The sequence below is a fragment of the Pristis pectinata genome, chromosome 19 (assembly GCF_009764475.1).
Source record: "Pristis pectinata isolate sPriPec2 chromosome 19, sPriPec2.1.pri, whole genome shotgun sequence".
Lineage (NCBI taxonomy): Eukaryota > Metazoa > Chordata > Chondrichthyes > Rhinopristiformes > Pristidae > Pristis > Pristis pectinata.
The window spans coordinates 22,145,611-22,167,931 of NC_067423.1; the positions used below are offsets into that span (position 1 = coordinate 22,145,611).

At 38.2% G+C, this 22,321-nt stretch overlaps 1 protein-coding gene across 5 annotated transcripts in view; it reads right to left on the bottom strand.

Annotated features, from left to right (window-relative positions):
• sema3c (sema domain, immunoglobulin domain (Ig), short basic domain, secreted, (semaphorin) 3C) overlaps nucleotides 1-22,321 on the bottom strand; it is an 88,181-nt gene that overhangs the window by 25,863 nt on the left and 39,997 nt on the right. For all 5 annotated transcript variants that reach the window (XM_052033762.1, XM_052033760.1, XM_052033758.1 and 2 more), the window contains 8 exons: nucleotides 10,161-10,321; nucleotides 9,553-9,615; nucleotides 8,073-8,192; nucleotides 4,388-4,478; nucleotides 4,175-4,294; nucleotides 3,177-3,319; nucleotides 1,726-1,840; nucleotides 775-844 (listed from right to left, as the gene is read on the bottom strand). In XM_052033762.1, the coding sequence (XP_051889722.1) occupies nucleotides 775-844; nucleotides 1,726-1,840; nucleotides 3,177-3,319; nucleotides 4,175-4,294; nucleotides 4,388-4,478; nucleotides 8,073-8,192; nucleotides 9,553-9,615; nucleotides 10,161-10,321 (883 nt within the window). The remainder of the gene's footprint in view (nucleotides 1-774; nucleotides 845-1,725; nucleotides 1,841-3,176; nucleotides 3,320-4,174; nucleotides 4,295-4,387; nucleotides 4,479-8,072; nucleotides 8,193-9,552; nucleotides 9,616-10,160; nucleotides 10,322-22,321) is intronic.

Sequence of the window (22,321 nt, forward strand, 5' to 3'; positions counted from 1 at the left end):
ACTAGAGGCAGAAAAGCCTGAAGGAAGATTACTGATATTGAGTTCTGAATCATTGTCATCCCTTTCATCAAAGCACATGAGAGATGGGCCTTACACTCAACTCTACGAAACAAAGCTGCTCCCATTGTACAATACTGCCCTCTGACCCTGACCCATCCCTCTCCAACACACAAGCTGAATGCTGAACTCCACTGGGAGTTTGCAAGGACAGTCAGATGAAGGGATGATGCACATTGCAGCCGGAGGTACACAGAAAATACCTCACGAATGGCAGACTGGAGATCCAGCCCCTGATTCAAATGAAATGGTAATGTGTAGTAGAAGCAGCTTTACTCTGCAAAGTCAATACTCTACCTGGACTTGAACAACCTGGTAACCACAATGAATATCAGAAATATTAGTAGGATTCCATTCCACAGCACTGACAGTCTTGGTTTGATGACTGTGAAAACCTCTCTCATGAAAGTTTTCAGTCAGCAATAAAGAGCATGAATGAGATTTAGTTATCACCAGTATTCAATGACTTGATGTAGTTCTTACTTCTATTGTTCAACCAGATAAATGCACGGGAGACCTTATGTCAAAAACTCTGTAATGATCAGCTTTATCTATATAAATTGCCTTACAAATTAAAATACCATGAGTGATCCATTTAAAATAAAGAATTAAGTGGATTATTTATTTATTCTTTGAAAAAATAAAACTATTAAAAAGTTCATCAGATTAAAACCAATTTATAGAAAATAAGATAAAGGCTTTGGAGCAGTGCCATACCTTGAAGATGTGAACAGTCCATAGACAAGCAGGCTCTTGGGATACTCTGTTTCTAATAAAAATACATCCTCTGAGAAGGAGAAAAAAACATTCTTAGTCATTTGTTGATTCTGAAAATAATCCAGTGTTCAAAATGATAAATCCCAGGGCTGAAGTGGAACCAAAGGGTCTGAATAGTTGGATTGTTTTTCCATAAAATACAAGGCTCCTGTTATTAAACTTGCTGAGTTATATGGTGAAACCTCTTACAATAATTTTATAGGAATAAAAGAGTTTCCTTGATTCATTAATTTTCATCATCTAACTTAACAGACTCCCAAAATAGAGAAGTATAAATTGACAGGGTTGATCTAACAAAAGGTGATTATTGCAAACAGAAATGTTGCATTAAAGGTTGTTTTAGGGAAGTACTCATCAAAGCAACCTGAAGCAATGTGTGTTGAACCCTGATTGCAGTTACATCCTGTCTGAAGGATTGTTGTCAAATTTTGATTGTCTGTTCTGAAATATGGAAACTGAAATGGTCACTGGCAAGATTGGTAATAAGCATCTCAGAAGTTAGCTTATTACATCCAAGTAAAATTTTCCTTTGGTTTCTGATCTGTCCTACAGTTTGGCAGGTAAGGTATTATTAGCTAGTTACTACTCAAAGGATGAAAAGGTGCAGGGGAAAATTACAACAGATTCACAAGGAAGCTGGGTAACTTTTGTTAAAAGAAGCAATTGAGGAATAAAAGAGATAAACTTTCATTTTTTTTAAAGTTTGTTGCTGCAAGGTGGACTGTAATGGCTTTTCCTGAGTTCTTAACCACTGTCATCACTAACCTGTTCTGGCACAAGAAGACAGCCAACTCCATTTCTCTCCTTGGAACTCCATTAAAGAAGGACTATTATAGATTTAGTAATAAAACATGTCAAACATAAACTAAGTTTATAAAATCATTCACTTACGCAGTTCATCAAAGTGAGTTTCTGTGCCGTCATCATCTATCACAGAACATACCAAACGAGCCTTTAAGAACGTTGTCCACTTATTAACAAGACTGCGCTGACCTCCTACGTCATTCTAGACAATAAAAGAAATTTATAGCAAATATGCACTGAAGGAAGACTTCATCCATTTGTTAGAGGAAAGATAGATTCAACACTACCTCTATGTCCAATAACTCACATCTATAACATCCAAACCACAAAGAAATAGGATCCTGGGTGATTTAGAAATACTTCATGCATCTGTCAGTGAAATGTCTTAAATTATACATATTTATTTTAATGCAAGCTGCAACGTGGAATATATGCACCCTTTTAAGTTTGCTTCAGCATTAAGAACCTTCCATCAAGCACAGACTTGGACTCTGCTTTGCAGATATCCCTTTCATCTATGGTAGAAACATAAGCACCAGTAATTATGGAGATGAGGGAGGGTGTGGAGAAGTGGGATGGCAGAGTGGAAACCCAACCTGGCCAGCACGCAGAGGATAGGCTCTCAGCCGACCAGTCATGGGCTGGGCAAACAATGAAATGGAGAATGCGGCCAGTGACCCCAGCAGATGGCAGGCTAGAGTTTGGTGCTGGAAGGAGGGTAGATTGGTGATTCTGGTGAATGGATAGACAGGTCACGGTTAGCAGAAAGGTGGCTAAATGGTTTATTTGAGATAGTCAGGTGAAATACTTTTGCCATTGACAACTGGTTAGCAGGCAGAAGTAAAGAGCCAGCAACTCCCATTTTCAATTCTTTGCCAGGTTTCCTATGCCCTAGGAAATCTGCGCAGTGGGAGCTTGTTCTAGATATTTAAGGCACACACACACACACTCGAGAAGGATGAGATGGAAGAGCTTCGGGAGGGGTCTCCAGACTGAAGATGCCCAGATGTCTGAGGGATTTTGTCAGTGGTGATTGAAGGTGCATGGTGCGAGAGAGTGGAGAAGTGCAGACAGATGGGTTCTTCCTACTTATTTAATCTCAGAAGAACTTTCTTCATTAATATCCACAGGTACTCAAAAATAATTGAACAGAACTTCAGAATAATAGCTATCTCCACATTCTTTATTTTTTACCTAACAGTCCTTCACAGTCAACAAGTTCCTTCATGACAATCACATGCCTCAGAATATTTAAGCATCACACTCCATATTTAAGCTGCATCTTTCAATCTTCTAAGCAAATGAGTGATTTTGATTCTTTTTCGAAAGCTTCACAATGTCTAGCCTTACTGGAGCTGTGTTAAGCTTCAACTTGTATTCAATTCAATTGAAAAATTAAATCTGGTTTATAATTTCAGTTTCCAAGACAAGAAGAGCTTAGCTTATTGAGCAGCCAAACAAACTGTCAGATGTAAACACAAAATGTTCCACCTAGTAACATAATGAAATTTAAATCTACAGTGAGGTGATTTACTTACAGGACATATTCTGGCAATCCTGGAATGAATTTGCTTGGTATTACCATTACCATCTGTCACCTTCTCCCGGAGGAAAAAGTACAGTTTTGCATCATTTGGGTCTGTGCCATCAGGAATGAATTGCGCATTCACAAATACAGGCTCTAACAACAGACAGATACAGCAGTAAATAGAAGATTAACAGCTTGTAGCTAACTTAAAGTAGAATTCAGAAATGAGATTTGACTGATTGTTTAAAGCCTGAGCACGAGTTCGGTTAATAGGGTGGAAAGAGTGTAAACACACTTCAGGGAACACTGAATGAGTAAATGATGGAAAAAGGCACAGAAGGATACACTGATAGGGTGAGATGAACAGCTTGGGAGGTGGGTTGGATGTGGCATCAACACCAACATGGGCTAGTTGGGCTGAATGGCCTATTTCCAAATGGCAATATCTGTGTAATTCTGTGCAGGAAGGCATAAAATAATCTGAAAGGTTTAAATAACATGGTAACAGCTTAACAGTAGTAGGACTTGCATCTACAACTTTTTGTCTCAAATGTGAGAAGTGTTAGTGAATGAGCTAAGCTGAAATGTTCTATAAAATGCACTACAATAATCAAAATAATGGTTCATTATAATTTATTCATTTGAAGCAACCAGTAACAAAGTATAAAAAGCAACTCACACTTAGCTCACAGTCATTCACTCTTATTTTCTTAATAATGCAACTTCAGGTTTGTTTCTTAAATCAAAAATAACTGAATTGGACACTTCAACCAAGTAATACCCCTGATTGCCAGGTAAAGTTTCTACTATGAACAACAGGAGAAGCATTCTTGGTTGTAGACCTGTGTCCAATGGCGTAATGTGAAAATTCAAACAGAAGATGACAAAGTTACAGACAAAAAATTATAGGTCATTTTCTGTTGGGTTGGTGCCATTAGGTACAATTAAAAATATCCATTACAACCAACATATCCTATGTCTAATTTGTATATTATTAAGCATACCCACCACTTAACCACTTGGAATTGTGCTGGTCTGTCCTTATACTATTTCTTTTTGTTAGACTGCGAAATATTGCTGCATCAGTGCCCATGAAGTCAATGTACACTCCAGAAAATAACTCCTCATCTGAAGAGAAAGTTGCACCATTATAAGTACAGTTGAATTGTATTCCATACTGAAAAAAATGATTGTTTTTCTATGTTTTTCTACTCTACTCACTGATCATAAAGGACACTGTGTCAACCTGAGGGTTAAATGAGCAGCGGCCCTTTCCTGATTCATTTTTTGATTCTATCATGAATATTTGATCCTGAAAAACAAAGTGGAAGGGGAAGGTGATTCATTGTCATAAGCTAAAACATATGCAACCTGCAGTTAGTTATCATATGATTCAAATAGAAAGAAAATACAAACTATTAGGGAGTCTTAAGCTCAGGTCTCATCACTAGTATCTGGGGGAGCTTTCTGCTGGAGCCTGCTGGTGCAGGTGAACTTTGAGCTGCTTTCTGCCCAGACAGCAGCACACAGATGAAGTCCTTGCTGAGGACAGAGCGGAGTGGATAGGAAAGGCAGGAACAGCTGCAGTTTGGTGCAGATGACCAGATAGAGATGAGAATCGCAGGACAGTGCTCCTGATGTTTTACATTCTACAGAAATGATTTTTTAAAAGTTCAAAAATAAAATCCCCATCTTGAGTTGGTGACTTCACTTATCACAGAAGGATGCAGAGTGAGACCGGTCCAGCACTTGCCCTATCCATCCCAGGCCAGTTCTTGCCAGGAAGCCCTATAAGCGGGAGTGTGGCCCTATATTTAGATTTGGAAATGATTTAAATCTATTTTTGGAACACCTCAAACATGGTTCAACACAATATCTGATCAGATGTCTTTTGGGAGTGGTTCCTCCAATTTGTCCACATCTAAAGCACTGGTTGATCACTTTCCACTGTGCCACAAAGTTAGCCCCGAGATTTAGATTTGAATGCAGAAGTAGGTGTGTGTGTGTGTGTGTGTGTGTGTGTGTGTGTGTGTGTGTGTGTGTGTGTGTTGGGGGGGTGGGTGGGTGGTGGGGGTGGCTTGTGAATTCAATGTACAGTTAAAGATTCACTGCCTCAAAGTCCAGCTGTATGAGGACTGGGGAAAAACACTTGAAGCTGACAAAATCCACCTTCATTTTCTCAGGGGAAGATAAGGAGAATTTTATGTGTGGGAAAACCCAGTGTGGTATTAATGGACAAATATCATGAGGGATAAGAACAAAAGCAACATTTCTCTTGATCTGTCTATTTTTGGTGCCTCAGCAACTTGGTGCAAATTTCACCAAATTGTGCCAAATCATTTAGCGTTATTAATTTCCATAGTCTTGACAAAGCCAGCAAAAAAAGTTATCAAAGAGTATTCCTGTTCTGGGCTGGAGACATGAAGGCATTTAGTAACTTTAAATGCTCATCCCACTGGTACTGCATACAATACACATTTGTTGCAATTTGACCCTGGGGTGCCTGACACTCCATCTCTTTACCATTATCTCTTATGCAGTTTTAGTTTTTAAGTGTACCATTTGTCTAAGTAGCCAGTCTTAAGTAAATAAAAATGTCAATTTTATCTTTTGCACCAAATGTTTTATGTTTCCGTGTCCTATTAAATGATCTAAGATTGTTCAGGCATTGCATAACTTGCTGTTGCCTGTCTCAGCTGGAACAACAGTGTGAAAGGATAAGAAACAAATAAATGATAAGAAACTGGGAACAGTACTTCAAGTGAATCCTAGGCATGCATTGATGGACAATTGAACATCTTGTGCAATCAGCATCACTGCATGGTTGGAAAAGGCTACAGGTTGATTGCTAGTGGCAAAAAGCAAAATCCCAACATACCAAGTACCAATATAATGAAGAAAAAAAGGATAATTTAAATTAACTGGATAAATTGGAATTTTCTATTCAGCACAGCTGGTATTTCCTGGAATAATGGTTCTACATTTACAGGTATATGAAGAAGGGTTTCTTTTAACAACTTCTGTAATATATCCAATAAGTTGTCTTTTGAAAGTGAGATAGTGAGAGATCAGGGTGAACATGTTCCCTTAAGGGTGAAGCTAAGGATGAAAAGATTAGGGAACCTTGGATGACAAGGGACATCAAGGGTTTGATGAAGAGAAATATAGAAGCGTATGGCAGGTATAGTGGCTGAAAACAGGAGAGATCCTTAAAGAGTATAGGAGAGAATTTCAAAAAGAAACTAGAAGGGCAAAGAGGGGCAATGAAATATCACTGGCAGACAAGATTAAGAAAAGTTCAAAGGCACTTTGTAATTAAATTAGGAGCAAGAGGGTAATAAGAGAAAGGGTAGGCCCCCTTAGAGACCAAAGGGGCAATCTGTGTGTCGACCCAGGGGATGTGGGTGAGGTCTTAAGTGAATATTTCTCATCTGTATTCACCAAGGAGAAACACATGGTAGATTTAGATTTTAGGGAGAAGGACAGTGATATTCTAGAGCACGTTAGCAGTAAGGAGGAGGTGGTGTTAGATGTCATGAAGCACATAAAGGTGGATAAATCCCCAGGGCCTGATGAGATGTATCCCAGGCTACTATGGGAGACAAGGGAGGCTGGGCCCTGATGAAGATTTTTACATTTTCACTAGCCACAGGTGAGGTGCCAGATGACTGGAGGATAGCAAATGTGGTTCCTTTATTTAGGGAGGGCAGTAGCGATAAGCCAGGTGACTACTGGCCAGTGAGTCTTAAGTCAGTGCTAGGGATATTATTGGAAAATTGGAGAACATTTATTTACAAATGGAAAGGCCGAGATTAATTAAGAATAGGCAGCATGGCTTTGCTTGTGGGAGAATCTGTCTCACTAACTTGATTAAAGTTTTTGAAGAGGTAACTAAGTATATTGTTAAGGGCAGTGTGGTAGATGTTGTCTACATGGACTTTAGTAAGGCTTTGACAAGGTCCCACATGGTAGATTGGTCCAAAAGGTTACAGCTTATGGGATCCAAGACAAGCTGGCAAACTGGATCCAAAATTTGCTTGGTAATAGGAGGCAGAGGGTGGTGGTGAGGGGTTCCTTTTCTGACTAGAAGTCTGTGACCAGTGGTGTACCTGAGATTGGATAGGCTCCAGAGATTGGATAGGCTGGGCTTGTTTTCCTTGGAATGGAGGAGGCTGAGGGATGACCTGATGGAGATATACAAAATTATGAAGGGAAAGATTGGGTAGATAGTCAGAATCTTTTTTCTATGGTGGGAGTATCTAAAACAAGAGAGCATAAGTATAAGCTGAGAGGTAGGAGGTTTAGAGAGGATATGAAGGGAATTAAATCACACAGAGTCTGGTTGGAATCTGGAACACACTACATGAGGCGGTGTTGGAGGCAGGTTCTCTCACAATATTTAAGCAGCATCTGGACAAGTACTTGAATCGCCAAGACATAGAAGGCTATAGACCAAATGTGGGTAAACAGGAATAGTATAGATAAGTACAATAGTAAACATGGACATGGTGGGCCAAAGGGCCTGTTTCTGTGCTGAACAAATCTGACACTATGACTTTAGATATTATTTAAAAACAAGATGAGCCACATTCACATTTTATGTGTTTCCCTTAGAACCCTCAAATTCTTGAATACTTTGTGCCAAATGTCAGCAAATAGCTTCCCGCTACATTAACCAGTAACTGTACAATTCAATAATCAACCGCTTGAAGTATTTGAGATATTTCTGGAAGACAAGACAATGCATAAGTGAAAGTCTTTCAGAGCTACTGGAAATATTCAGGAAATTGAATCCATAGCAGTAATTACGGGGATTAGAATGCAGCATTCCTTTGGTCAGTTCCAGATTCAATGCAACTATCTGTACGTTATATAATGTCTACTTTATCAGTGGTTTAACACGAACCTCAGATCTGCGACCTCTGTTGATGTATGTGCAGACAGGGCTAAATGCACCACTTCCACAAACAAAGAGATGAGTCCGGTTATAAACTTGTATGACACGAACAAAATTACCACAACCATTCTGTAAAAACATGTAGAGAGAGATAAAAGAGTTAGCCATGAACAAGCAATCTACAATTTACATATGAATCAAAAAATGATATTTTTATCAATAGGTAGTCACAATTGAACTAAATGATTCTGCAAAATAGATAAAAGAATTTTCAAACATATTGAGTGATATCTGAAAATAGTAATTTGTCCTTGTTTGCTTATGAGTTAATTCCACTAACTTCATACTTATTGTGCTCCCAATCTTCATAGTATAGTTTTTTTTAACTTCATATGAGCTACATATAATCTCTTTGCCAGGTCACTTTTGTCAGTAACATTTAAACGGGTGTTTTGCTTCAGTGCTTGTAAAGAGAACAATTTGGGGAGGAGATAAGTCCAGAACTGGCTGAAACTCAATATTATAATAGATGGAAAGAAATGTTAGAGGTATTAGCTAACCTGAAAGAGGTGAGATAGGACAAATCCAAGGATCTTGAGGGAAATGGGGGAAGAAAAAGCAGATGTTTCCATGGAGACTGGAAATGTGATGGAAGGTTGAAGAGTGACTTTTGCAGTTCAAATCAACCCAGATAATTACAAGCCAGTCAGCTTAACATCTGTTGCAATGATGTGGAAGAGCAGAGGGATTTGAGAATCAGGTTCATAAGATGCAGAAACAGATTTTCCAGGGACTAAGGATATTTTAAAAACATCCGTGTGAATACTGTGTTTTATGGCAATAGGCATGGAAGATAGAAGTTAATATGTAGTGGTCAATCTTCATCAAACCGCAAGATTATGTGCAGTATTCTACAACAGACAAAGGTGGTTAATGCAATTATGAGGGTATAGAATATACTCGTGAGGCTGTGGGTATGAAGCAATATACTATGATACAAAAAAAAGCTTAGAAAACTGGATCTATTTTCATTTGAACAAAGTGGTGCATGGGTAATCTGAGCAATATGTTTCAAACTAAGAACAGATAGTACACATGAACTGAAATTGATTGCTTCTCATGGTTGAAGAGTGTAGAACAAGAGACATATTATGATATATTAGATGAAATGGAAGAGATTTAAGGACGGCAGTAGGGGAAATATATTGACACAGAAGGTTGAGAGACTGTGGAACTCATTACTAGATTTAGTGACTGAAGTAGAGACCATGCTGACATTTAAGCATTTGATAGGTCATTGAAGGAAAGTGGAATAATAAAATATGGGAATGGGCACATGGGATTAGAATTATTGCTCATGCGGAGGACAAATATTGACACGGACCGGTTAGGATAAATGGGCCAATTCCATGTTGTAATTCTAAGTAATACCATGTCTGTCAAAAAAAAATTCATCACCACATGGAGGATCTAAACATTTGCTACTCACGTTTGGATCCTTGCCAGCCATTTTGCATTCATCCACTTTATTGCTTGATGCTGGCCAGTGAACCTGATGAAAGATATTGCAAGACTTCAACACACCATTAAAACAATTCAGGACACAGTAAATAAACATTGCAACCAATGTGAATCCAGCTCTACAGTCTGCTTATTGTGGATTGTTTTTGTCTTATGGCAATGGAAAATTAGTTAGAGGAACAGGCCAATTGGAAAATTTGAGTTGGAGAAGGTCTTTCTGTTCATGCTATAAAAAATAGAATGGCAATGTGTACAGCTGTTAGAATCAATCACCTTTGGGTACTTTATGGAAATCAGTCTTTTATTTTCAGTTTATATGGAAGGGATTTTTGTTATACAGTTTGGATGTGTTGACATGATTATTGGTTGGAATCTCTTCAAAAGCTACTTCTGAATTTCTTGGTTTGACCGCACCTCTTAAACCAATGGGAAAACATGAGAGAAAATTTCTGGGTGGTCCATACAAGACTTAGTTGCAACAGTGCTTTATCAAAGAGCAGATGGAAATCTTATAATAACAGAATAAATCAAAAGTCATTTCCATCATCCAAAAAAACTTCAAGAGATGAAACTTACAGAAAGAGGATTCTGGCTGATATTGTTTACATTGAGAGACAGAATGTGATCTTTAGAGCCTATATACAAGCGGTCTTGATCTTCATCCATGAGTAGGATTCTATAATCCAAGCGATTCAAGGACAAACTGTAAAACTGAGATGTATGAGTGGCCTTCAGGTCTATAAAAGAAAGACAGGTAATATGGTTGTTAGTTAAATACTATAGCTTTTCTGGATTCTTTGTAATGAAGTAAAATATGAACTAGGACTATTTAACAAAATACAAGAAGCTGTTACATGTAAGCTCTGGGTTCCACCTCTTCATTATCAGGGATGTTGCAACAATTTCCATCTGCTGGCCCAAGCTGAAGCTTTGGATAAGGTAAAGTTTCCTTCAGGCCAATGTTAACAAAACTGATTCTCAGATCCCACCGCTCAGTTCCGATTCTCACCATCCCACCCATTTACCTTCTTGGGCTGCATCTGGCTACACAGCCTTGGCAACCTTTCAGAGCTGCTTTGTCACCCATCTCCATCGACTTCAAACTCAGCACTCCAATCTTAGTTCAACCCAGCTCAGTGATCGACTTTCAAACCTTCCCGGTTGACAAAATTACCCAATGCAAAACAGCAACTTACATTCGCTACAGCCCTGTGCACCCACTATTTTCTACCCTGAAGAGGTTCATTGGCTCATTATACACGGGTGCAATGATTTCAAGATTTTCAGCAATTTCTTCAAATCCTTCACTGATTTATTCCATAACACCTGAGTGATCATGCCCAGCCCTTTATCGCTCCAGTGTTCTGACATAACAATGCTGCTTTTCAGAGCATCTTTCACTCCATCAACTGCATATTCAATCAGTAAAGTCTTCTATAATGATTTCTGCCATCAAACCATTTTACTTTGATCTCGAAAAGCTCCTGAATGCATTTTCCCAAGAAATGCCACAAAGTTTCTTCGGGTCTCTTGCTATTAGTTCAGTGGAAGATTGGCATTTGTACAGTTTCCGTGGAGTTCCTGTCAGTTTCTCACTCTCTGGAGTTACAACAGAGGTCCCTCTCTGCAACTCATCCCTACTAACTGCTGAGTTTCTCTACTTTTTGTGTATTCCTACTAAGTCATTTTTCATTTCCACTATTATCATGATTGTGACATGAAAATTCCATCTTGTTTGAAAACATTCCTGAAAGTACTGTTGACCAGAGACTAATTAATGCTTCTTGAACACGGGGCTTCCCAGGTCATGGAAGACCTGACTGAAGGAAATCCAATACACAGATTCTCCCATTAAATTTTTAAAGCATTTTTCAAGACAGGAAAGTTAGGTACAGAAATACAAACAATTTCAGGAGTTATGGAACAGAGGTAGCAACTAGTTAATTAAAAGACAACTAGTCTTCAAAAAAAAACTGCTTACATGTAACCTTCCCAGAGTAATCCAACAGATACATTTTGTCTTTAAGAACGCAGATGCCAGTTCACAGAAGGAGCCCACTTTAAAGATTTGCTTTGGAAAATGACAAGGCAAATCACTTCTATTGATGCTTGTAAAATACTTTATCAAACAATGTAACATCCGTGGTACTTTAAGGCCATCAGATCTAGCCACTAGATATGGAATGTTCTGACTATGTACCATTGTATCTACACTGGGGAAGACAATAAATAAATGTTCATGTCAATCAATCCTCACTGAAATTGTTCATTTCTGACATATGAAAAATTGGTTTACAGATGGTTCTCAGGAACCTTTACATAACCCAGGGACTGCATGTATTGGGTTTAATTTCTAGGAATCACAATGTTCAAGAAAATACATCTTGATATTTCAGCAACTATTATCTCTAAACACATCAACGTCTCAAATAAATATGTATATTATGAAATAAAATGTTGTACTTTGGATATCAGGCTTGGAGTCCCTGTAGTATTTTGACAACAATTTATAAACTAAAGTTCAGTCTTAAACATTTGGAACAGTTCTTACCATCATTCTCAAAGGCTAACCTATTTTTATTAAACCGAACATATTCTTTCTTCTTCAATCTTTTTATTAGTTTTCAAATTAATATGGATTGATATATAGCATCAATATTTATACATGTAATACAAAGAGATCAGGATAACAATCATAGCATATATAATCATAAAGAATAATAAAATATAAAAAAAATCTGTAGATCCAACGATCTCTTAGTAAATGAATATAATATAAAAGAAAGGAAAAAGATTTATTATATAAATTTTAAAAAAAACCCAAATCAATAAAAAAATTATAAGCAATATAAACTAAACAAAAAAAAACTTTTCAAAAGAAAAACAAACAATAAAAAAAAGGGAAAAAAAACTGGGCTAAAATTTCTCAGTAGAAACAGAGCAATATTATGTCGTCAAGTCCGTTGCTCCAAGTTGGAAAGTTATTGAAAGGGGATCTACATCATGTGAAAATATTGAATAAATGGACTCCAAATATCTTCAAATTTAAGCGAAGGATCAACAGTACCACTCCTAATTTTTTCCAAGTTTAAACATGATATAGTTTGAGAGAACCATTGAAAAGTAGTAGGGGGTATTGGATCCTTCCATTTAAGCAAAATGGATCGTTTGGCCATTAATGTAACAAAAGCAATCATATGGTTAGCGGAAGGAGATAAATGGCCAGACTAAACTGAACATATTCTATATCTTCCCAGTTCACGTTGTTTGAATTTGAAAGTATGTGTTTAAAGTTGAATCTTATGTCCCAGGAGTCTAAAGATCACAGTGCAAAGCTTTACTAATACAATCAGCAACATCAACTTTACCAAGATTTCAGAGCACGTTTGAAGTTATTGTGGAGAAGCCCAATGAATGGCCCTGTTGACCTTCAAGTTCAAGGGCAGACCTGTCCCTATTGACAGAGTGCAGAAAGCGATATGATGTTTGATTAGTGAACCATGATGTTTGACACACTGTTGGTGCGCACTCTTTTCTATTCTCACCAACCTGGCCAACTATTCTAGCATGTGACAAAGTATGTTATGCTGAGACTTGGGGTTTGACAAAAATTGCAGCAATGCTATTTCATACCCTCGAATAATTGAATGCTTTTCTTTTAGGGTTACATCTAATTTTCAAGCAATACGGTGGCTGATCACCAACAGATGATAAAAAGCAGGCATATTGTATCCTAAGTCCCTCCTAACTCTTGGATTCTGGTCAATTAACTTTATTGTCCATAAATAGAAGGGACAATGAATCCTGCAATAATTGACATACAAGGTGTTGATGAGGCTGTACTTAGAGTATTGGGTTTAGTTTTGGTTACCCTGCATTACAAAAGATGCTATTAAGCTAGAAAGAGTGCAGAAAAGATTTACAAGGATGTTGCTAGAACTGATGGATTGAGTTATAGAGAGAGGTTGGACAGGCTAGGACTTTATTCCTCGGAGTGTAAGAGACTGAGAGGTGATCTTATAGAAGTGTATAAAATCATGAGGGGCTTAGAATCATGAGGGGCATAGATAGGATGCAAATAGACTATATCCCAGGGTTGGGGAATCAAGAACTAGAGGGAATAGGTTTAAGGTGAGAGGGGAAAGATGTTACAGGAACCTAAAGGGCAAGGTTTTCCACACAGAGGGTAGCACGTATATGGAACGAGCTGTCAGAGGAAGTAGTTGAGGCAGGTATAATTACAAAATGTAAAAGCCATTTGGACAAGAATATGGATAGGAAAGGTTTAGAGAGATATGGGTCAAACAGGAATCGCTTAGATGAGTATCTTGATCAGCATGGACGAGTTGAGCCGAAGGGCCTGTTTCCTTGGTCTATTGCTCTATGACTCCATGACGGCAATTTATACATATTCCATTCGACATACTGCAATCTAACTGCTTCAGTCTGTTATATTATTAGGATTTGCTGAACCATGTGTGTCACTTTTATAGAAACGGCAAATGTTATTTTCTGTATTTTTGGGATATGAATTCAGTTCAGTTTAATAAAAATAGGTTAGCCTTTGAGGATAATGGGAATTTATTCCCAATATCTTGCAACAATAGAAGAAACTACATGCAGTACATGGTCTCTGAATGTGGTAACACTGACTTCAAGAGCAGCAAACTGCCAAGGACTAATTCTAGCCCATTCTAATTTAAACACTTCTTGTGAAATAATACTCTTTAAAGGAATGCCCAGAATAATGTGATCTATAATCTTGTGGTTAACTTGTGCTGAAGGCTTGCTCTTTCTTTCAAACACCATCCATTCAGCTGTCTCTGCCACCTCCCTCCCTTCCTACAATCAAACTTCTTCTAAGGTACGGTCTCATCCACAACCCCTGCCCCCATATAACCTGACCTCTGAGTTATCATCATTCTCCATTTTGTCCCTTCCTGCCTTCCCCAAACTCACTTTGTCCATGAGATCCATATTCAGCTCCACTAAGAAGCCAACCACCGTACTTCCTTTCTTGGCTCTCCTGATGACTGATATTGTTAAATTCTCCTTCTCCTTGCTTCTATTTCTCCTGCCCATTAAATATTCCACCATCATCATTTTCCTCAACATACCACCGCATGACCGTCTGGTCTTTGCCATCTATCACCCCTTCTCCAAACTCCTTTCCCCCTTCAAAATTCATGAATGTACTGTCACTCCCAAATCTAGTGTTCTCTTTCCAAGAACCCAAGTCTTAATTGCACCAACCTGCTTATTATTCCCCTGCCCAATTATTAAAATGGCCCTTATTAAATTCACAACTGACACCCTGTGGCTGTGCCTGTGCTATACAGCCTTTCCTTGTTCTTTTGAACTAATCTGCAACCTTTGACTGCATGCAGTCAGAGCGCACTGAAAGAAGTCATTTGGTACATTGATTCTTTGCCATAAGTTTGGTATCGTTGGCAAATTTTGAAGTTCTATTCTGAATTCCAATATCCAAGTAATTTTATATATGTAAGCAAAACCACAATCCTACCACTGAATTTTGGGGAATGCCACTAAATTTAGCACAGTTTGTTGCTTTCTGTTCTTAAGCTAATTCTTTTTTAACCAAGCCTACAATGGACACTAACACTCCAATTCCATGAGCCTCCATTTTGTTAACCTCCATTATGTTGTAATTTGTTAAATGGTTTCCTAAAATCCATTGAGAAAACATCCACTGCATTTCCTTCAAGCTTCTCTGTCAAAAGGCTCAATTAGGTTAGCCAAACGTGATCTGCCTTTTACAACTCTGTGCTCACTCTCCTCAATTAACTCAAGTGCTTGTTAACTTCTAGGATTATTGCTCCTAGAACTTTATTTATCATCAAAGTTAGGCAGACTGTCCTGTAATTGCACGGAATACCTATAAACCTTTTCTTGAACAAGGTCACATTTGTCACTTTTCAATGCTTTGGCAATTCCCCCTGTATCCAGGAAAAATTAGAAGATAATAGAAAGCTCTTCCATTATCTCCACCTTCACCTCCCTTTACAATATGGACTTCTAGCTAGCCTTTCTCCTTCTATCCTCTGTAAGCTTGTTCACTGACCTTCGTTTGATCAGGGTTAGGCAATGCTTTGATTTTAAAACTTTTAACCATTTTCAAACCCACCCAAGGCCTCTCCATTTGCTAATTCTATCACTTCCAGCCCTACAACGTTCCACTCATCAAAACATTTCTGTCTCTACCTCTCTTTTCTCCTTTAAGGTGATCCTTAAAATCCACCTCTATGAAAAAGTTGACCTAATATCACCACATGTGGCTTGGCATCAAATCAGTGGAGGTTTTTCGAGATTCCGTAGATTTTACTAGCTTTTACTTGGTTATTGTTGTTATCTATTTTAAGATTCAATGATAAACCATGTACAATTCATGACTTTTTTTACTCTCCCATGCAAGTAACCTTGTAGGGGTCACAAGTTTGATGGCTTTTTACGGACATAAATGGTAAACTGGGTAAGGGCTGAACTGACTGAAGCACGTCGGGTTGAAGTTTTTCCTTAAAAAGTTCCTATTTTGATTCAGTATCTGAAATCGGACCGTAGTTACATTTAAATCATAAATGAAGAATTGATGTCAAATGGAATATTCCACATTGACACTACAATTATACAGTGACAAGACCTTCGTCTGTTTGCTCATATTCTCAAAAGATCAAGCTGAGACTGGTCTTATCTGTGCAAGGGAGATTAATTCACATATACATGCATTTATAAATTTTAACGACTTAAGCAACACTGCTGTTGCAATGGTGCATGCTAATTCCAGTCCTTCTCATTCACAGGGTCTTCAAGTTAATGACTGTCACTGATCACATCAGCATTCATTCACTCAAAAATATTCAAACAACTGAACAGAAATATTTAAAACTAAGATCTTCAAACAGGTACTTGGTCTTGAAAAGAAACTCTAGGGGGAAAAGAGCTAGGAGAAACATCTAATTAATATTTTCAGAGGCCATATAAAATCCAGCTGTAGTGTATTCACATTCTCAGCAAACAAGGGTGATACTTTTACAATTCTCTTTCACAGACCTGACAGGCTACATAAATCTCCAGTAAGATGTAATGTGGTCTTGTGGAAGCTATTCAGAATGATGGTTCTGCCTTCCCCTATAGAGCAGGGTGAACGTGTTGTTCAGCTGTTAGCAAACAGTGTCAGTCTTTATGGAATAGATTTTTGACACAACACCAGTGAATTGTGAAAATGAATAGTTAGAGTGGATAATTGTGAGAAATAGATCAGACTTGTTTCCATTTCCTGAAATATTTCATGCAGCCAACTTGAATCTAAAGCTGTGGAATTATAGATTTGACTCTTTTAACACTCACAGGAGCTTAACATCAAATAAATTGTAAGTGCACAGAAAAAGTTTGGGTTGGACTTTGGGATTTCATCAAGTTTCTCTGGCTTTCAAAGTTCTTTACAAAGGGCTGAGGAACCTCAGTTTCAATGCTGTTGCTCTCAACATTGAGCAGTCAGCCCCCTCAACATGTTTGGCACGCAGGGTTCATTCTCTCAGTTCCCAGTTAGGCTTTGGATTCGGTGGCTGACCAGATCAAAAGAAACATCCTCAGGAGAAGAGAACACGCAATTCGCTGTTTGTTCTTCAGCATCAGGCTACTGGGCCAGGAAACAAAGAATGGTTCTTGGGCCTCAAGAACCTCAATGGTTCTTTGTCCAGCAGAAGGAAAACACTTGAGAGGGGCAAATGCCATAAAAATGAGAGGTAAGAAATAGATGTTTGCAATCTTGAGAGCTACAGCGTAAAAATTGAAGCTCCTCAACATTTTGTGTAAAACACTTCAGTCTTGAGCTTCACATGGGGTGGGAGTCAAGCAGGTAATGGCAAAAATGATCAGTAACCATCCTCCACACAGAGTCAGGAGAGAAGCCAAGGGTTTTAACTTCAGGGCTTCATACTTTTTGTCTGACTAAACTTGAAACTGGTAGATGACGACCACTCAATGATGGTGGGCTGGAACACAAAGTTGGGTGCAGGACGTTGTCACTGTGCAGTGAAGAGGCAGCACCTAGCACCTGAAGAAGAATGTTTCAGGAGGGCCTGGAAAGGCTAAATGCAAGTCAAGGGAAGAAAAGAATATTCTACTTACCTAATCACAGTGGGAAGTTTACATTCTGTTTGTATATTTTGGGCCACAGGCAATGTACAAAGTTTTCAGACAGAAGGATGTGAAGGAACGTGGTCAGTGATCCATTAATATGTCTCTGCTCTGTTTTATTTTTAAAGTGAAAAACAAGTCCACAAAGCTTGATTGTTCTCAGTAGTCTGCAACATTTCCAACCATCGTACCAGTGGTCTCTTAAAAGGGAAATCCATCTTCTTGAAGTGTTGGTACGGTAAACTCACTGATGGTTGGATGAATTGCATGTCTCATCTGATTTGGCACAAATAAAGGCTTAGCCTGGGAGAACATCCAACCAGAAACGTTAGATACCATTTGAGATGGGAGTTCTGGGATCTTTGGGCTTGTGTTTCACAAAGCAATACTTTTGTTTATTTATACTGTATGTCTGCAATGATTTTCCTACTGATTTGTTTTTAGTAGCAAGTCAGGAGCCAGTCTTCTTCCAATGAAGAGTAAATGGTTGTATGGAGATGTTACACCTGGTTTTCATTTCAGCTATCGTTATGTTTATGTTAAAACACTGAATTGATGGCTTGGTGACTGTGACAGGTGGCTGCAGGTTTAGAAATGACCTGTCATCAGGTTGAAGTGGATCATCTATTTTAAATAAGCCCAATACCCTGGAATTAGATTAAGCTGCAGGTTTAAAAGAAAATAATACCCAGGGTAGATATAATTACTAATATAATCTAAATATGCTACTCTTGGTTAGCAGACCTTGTATAATCACAGGAACCTATCTAACCACAGTGAATTTTTCCACCTCTTATTAAATTTATTTTTTTTCTGATCTATAAGACATATCAACGATTAAGGATTTTGTTTGTGTGGTATTATTTAAATACTTCTTCCTTCTAAAGTGTTGGTAAAACTAAATTTACTTATCCCACCCTTGTATTTTTGCCAGGATGTCTCTGTAAACCAATCACTGGCAGACTCTGAAGAATAGCATTGGGTTGATTTATCCTTCTCTGTCCTTATTTGGGTTGTCAGAATCACATCAGTGGTTAAGTGCTAGAACATGGGCAGCTCTGAGGGAATACCAATTGGTATGTGCTTTTACTCTGACCAATATTCCTTCCTCATTTAACACTGGCAGAGTAGATCATGCAAACATTGACATTTGCAGTTTGTAGGAACTTGTGTGTAAATTGGCTGCACTGTTTCTAATATTCCAGTAGTGACTATGTTTCAAAAGAAATTCATTGCAGTGGATGACATGAGGTGGTGTTGTGAGAAAAGGTTCTTTCGGGTCTTAAAGGCAGAAGACTTCAGACACAGGTCTTTGTGTTTTAAAAAGGGAAAATTTATTTACAAAGACAAACGCGGGGACAGAATGGATGGGATCAGATGCACACTCACTCGCACACACACACACACACACACGGGTGATCACGAGACGTGGGGGAAATCACAACAGGGGTGAGATGCATGCGCACACATACACACGCACACATGCACAATGAACTGGTTACAAGTGATCAAGGAGTAAACAATACAATGTCTGAACACCTTGAATCTGGACAAACGTTGGCTCTAATGCTCCCCGGGATCTTTAACTTTAACTTTAGTAGTGCACAGCTTACCTCAACATCCTTGGAGAGAGAGAGCGAGAGAGAACCAAACATGAAGCACTTTTATATGCTGGAGGGCTGGGTGGCCCAGCAAGGACAAAGGTGTTTAAATGGGCCAGTGGTTAGGTGTGCCCAGGAACAAAGGTGCTTGCAAAGACCAGTCCCTAGGTGTATACCTAATGGATGGGGTGGAGCCAAACCTTGATTGACAGTGGTGTCTCTTTCGGCCATGTGCTCAATGGTGTCATCCCAGCCAGAAAGGTGAGTGTTGTCACGGTCACATGACAGCCATGACCTTTCACACTACAGGTGGTGAATGGAACTACATACATGTATTTCTTTTCCTTTAATTTTGATGTGCTGGATATCCTTCAGTTACACCATTTGATCTGTTCACCTCACATATGACAAGTCCATTTTCATTCTATTTCCTCCCAAGTATTGTATACCTGTACAGTTATTCTCAAAGGAAATCATCGGTAAAATGAGTGAACCATCTAAAGCTGCTGGCTAGCATGGTTGACCAATGATAAGATATCAAACGGTGGGTACGCTACACATTGTTAAATAAATGAAGTTTGATACAGTTGTGGGGCGGTGCAAATGACACTTGCAGCGAAAAGAGAAAAAAATACATGTTGAAAAAAATGGGCTAAAGGTTGGGTGGAGTTGTTGAATTTTTGCCCCATGAAGTACTCGAGATTTCAGACGAAAGGCTACATTTTTTTTATGAATTGTGTTGAAAGATGACTCCAGCGCTGTTATACACCGAACAGCTGCCTCAGTCACATCAGCCAAAACTTTATGATTTCTTCGGTCTTGGCCAAACGGAGAACAGCCAGCGATTACACAAACAGCTTTCAGACTTGAATATTTTAATGAGAAACACACTTTTAGTTAGAGATTCCTCTGAATCATTTATTATTTTTCAAAGGAAAACACCTAATTTCACATTTTGAAAACCTGCCAACTGCAATGAATCACTGCCACTTCATCAGAGTATGTATGCACAAAGCTGTTTTTGAAAAGGTGGGGTTGAGTTTATTCATTCTGTTGATAATTCACAACATATCTTATACTTACACCAACACAGAAGAAGACCATTCTGACTATCAGCTCCACACTGGTTTGCAGGAGAGCCATCCCATTCCTCTTCTTCTTACTTCCCTATGGCCCTTCAACTTATTCTCTCTCACACATGTCCATCAACTCCCTTTTACTTACTTTTGCCATTAACCTACATTATGGGGTTATATACAGCAGCCAATTAACCTACCAGTCTGTCTTTGGGACGCGGGAGGCAGTTGGAGCACCTGGAGGAAACCCAAGCAGTCACAGGGAGAACTACTGTGCCATCATACTGTCCTTTATAGTTACAAAACATTAAAGAAAGAACATCTGTAATTTGCATTGTGATTTCTTTTATGATCAGTTGCAGATCATTTCATTATCAGTCCACAACAAAGTGATGGTTTATTACCTTTTATCAGTGGAGACAATACAATCACTGAACTTTCATTCCCACTTGTAGCCAGTATTGGCACAAAAAATATCATATCAAGTTGGTTTTATATTTATAATCTCAAACTTCACCCAAGGTGTTACTTGAACCCCTCAATTAGATCACTTTTTTGGTCCATAACATGCAAACTTTGCTAGTCAGTCCCATTAATGTAGCAAGATGAAAAGCAAAACTCACTCGTAATTGTTTAAACATAGAACATAGAACAGTACAGCACAGAATGGGCCCTTCAGCCCACAATGTTGTGCAGACCTATATAAACCTACTTCACAATCAATCTAACCCTTCCCTCCATTTTACTTCCATCCATGTGCCTATCTAAGAATCTCTTAAATATCCCTATCGTATCAGCCTCTACCACCACCCCCGGCAGTGTGTTCTGTGTGAATGTGCTGCACCTTCTAAGGTTTCACATGATTTATCTGATAAACTCATTTAAACACCATATTCATCAGATTAGTTAAAATTGGTCACTTTTTGCAAAGTTACACTCGCCTTGTTATTCCAACTTTTATTAAACAATAGATTTATTTTTAAATGATTTACAAATGGGATTAGACTGAGAAATGTCATATACTCAGTGGATTGAATGACTTCCTTCTGTGCAATTAAGAATTATGAACATACACCTACACTAAATTCTGATTTCTGATACAAAGAAAAGTGTGTAAACTCACTCTGATCCATTGGATAAAATATAAATTGGTTCCAGGTTGACACTGTTCCTTTAAGAGTTACAACAGAACATATTTCAGGCTCAGTTGTAGGTTTGGCTATTTTTCATAAGGTTAGTGGAGTTCTGTGAATCACTTCTCTTACACTAATTGTAATTACAGACATGTACCAAAGATGACTTTGAAAACACTATAACATTTTGGAATAAGGTTTACAATGTTCATTCCGTAAAAAGAGGACATAGAAAGCTTTTAAAAGTGAAAAAAAAGACCTCCAGAGATTAAAAGAAAAACAACACAAAAGCTGTTAATCATAAATAAAATCTGGAAGCAACAGGAACATAAAAAATTAACAATATTCTTTGTAAGAAAGATATGGTTCTGTTGTGAGAGGAAAACTTAGCAGAATTCCACTTCAGAAAGGGCCAGACTCAAAGTGTTAACTTATCTTTCCATTTCAGATGCTGATGGAAGTGCTGTCCAGATCTGATATTCTCTGTTTGAATTTACAGAACTGTAATTTCCAATTGTACAAACGGTAATGCTTTCCAGATATTTTTCCAATTAAGGAAATCTAATTTTGTATGCCACGTCTATGCTGACGCAGCAACTTCATTGGATGTGCGGAAGAGGAGAGAAAGTAACTTCAAAGTTACTTTCTAGCAAACTTCAAGGTAACTGACCTGTCATCTGAAAGCAAATATCGAACAAACCTTAATTCTGTAGTATATTATACAATGTGAGATCGAGCTCTCAACTTAATTGAGAGAACACAAATTGACA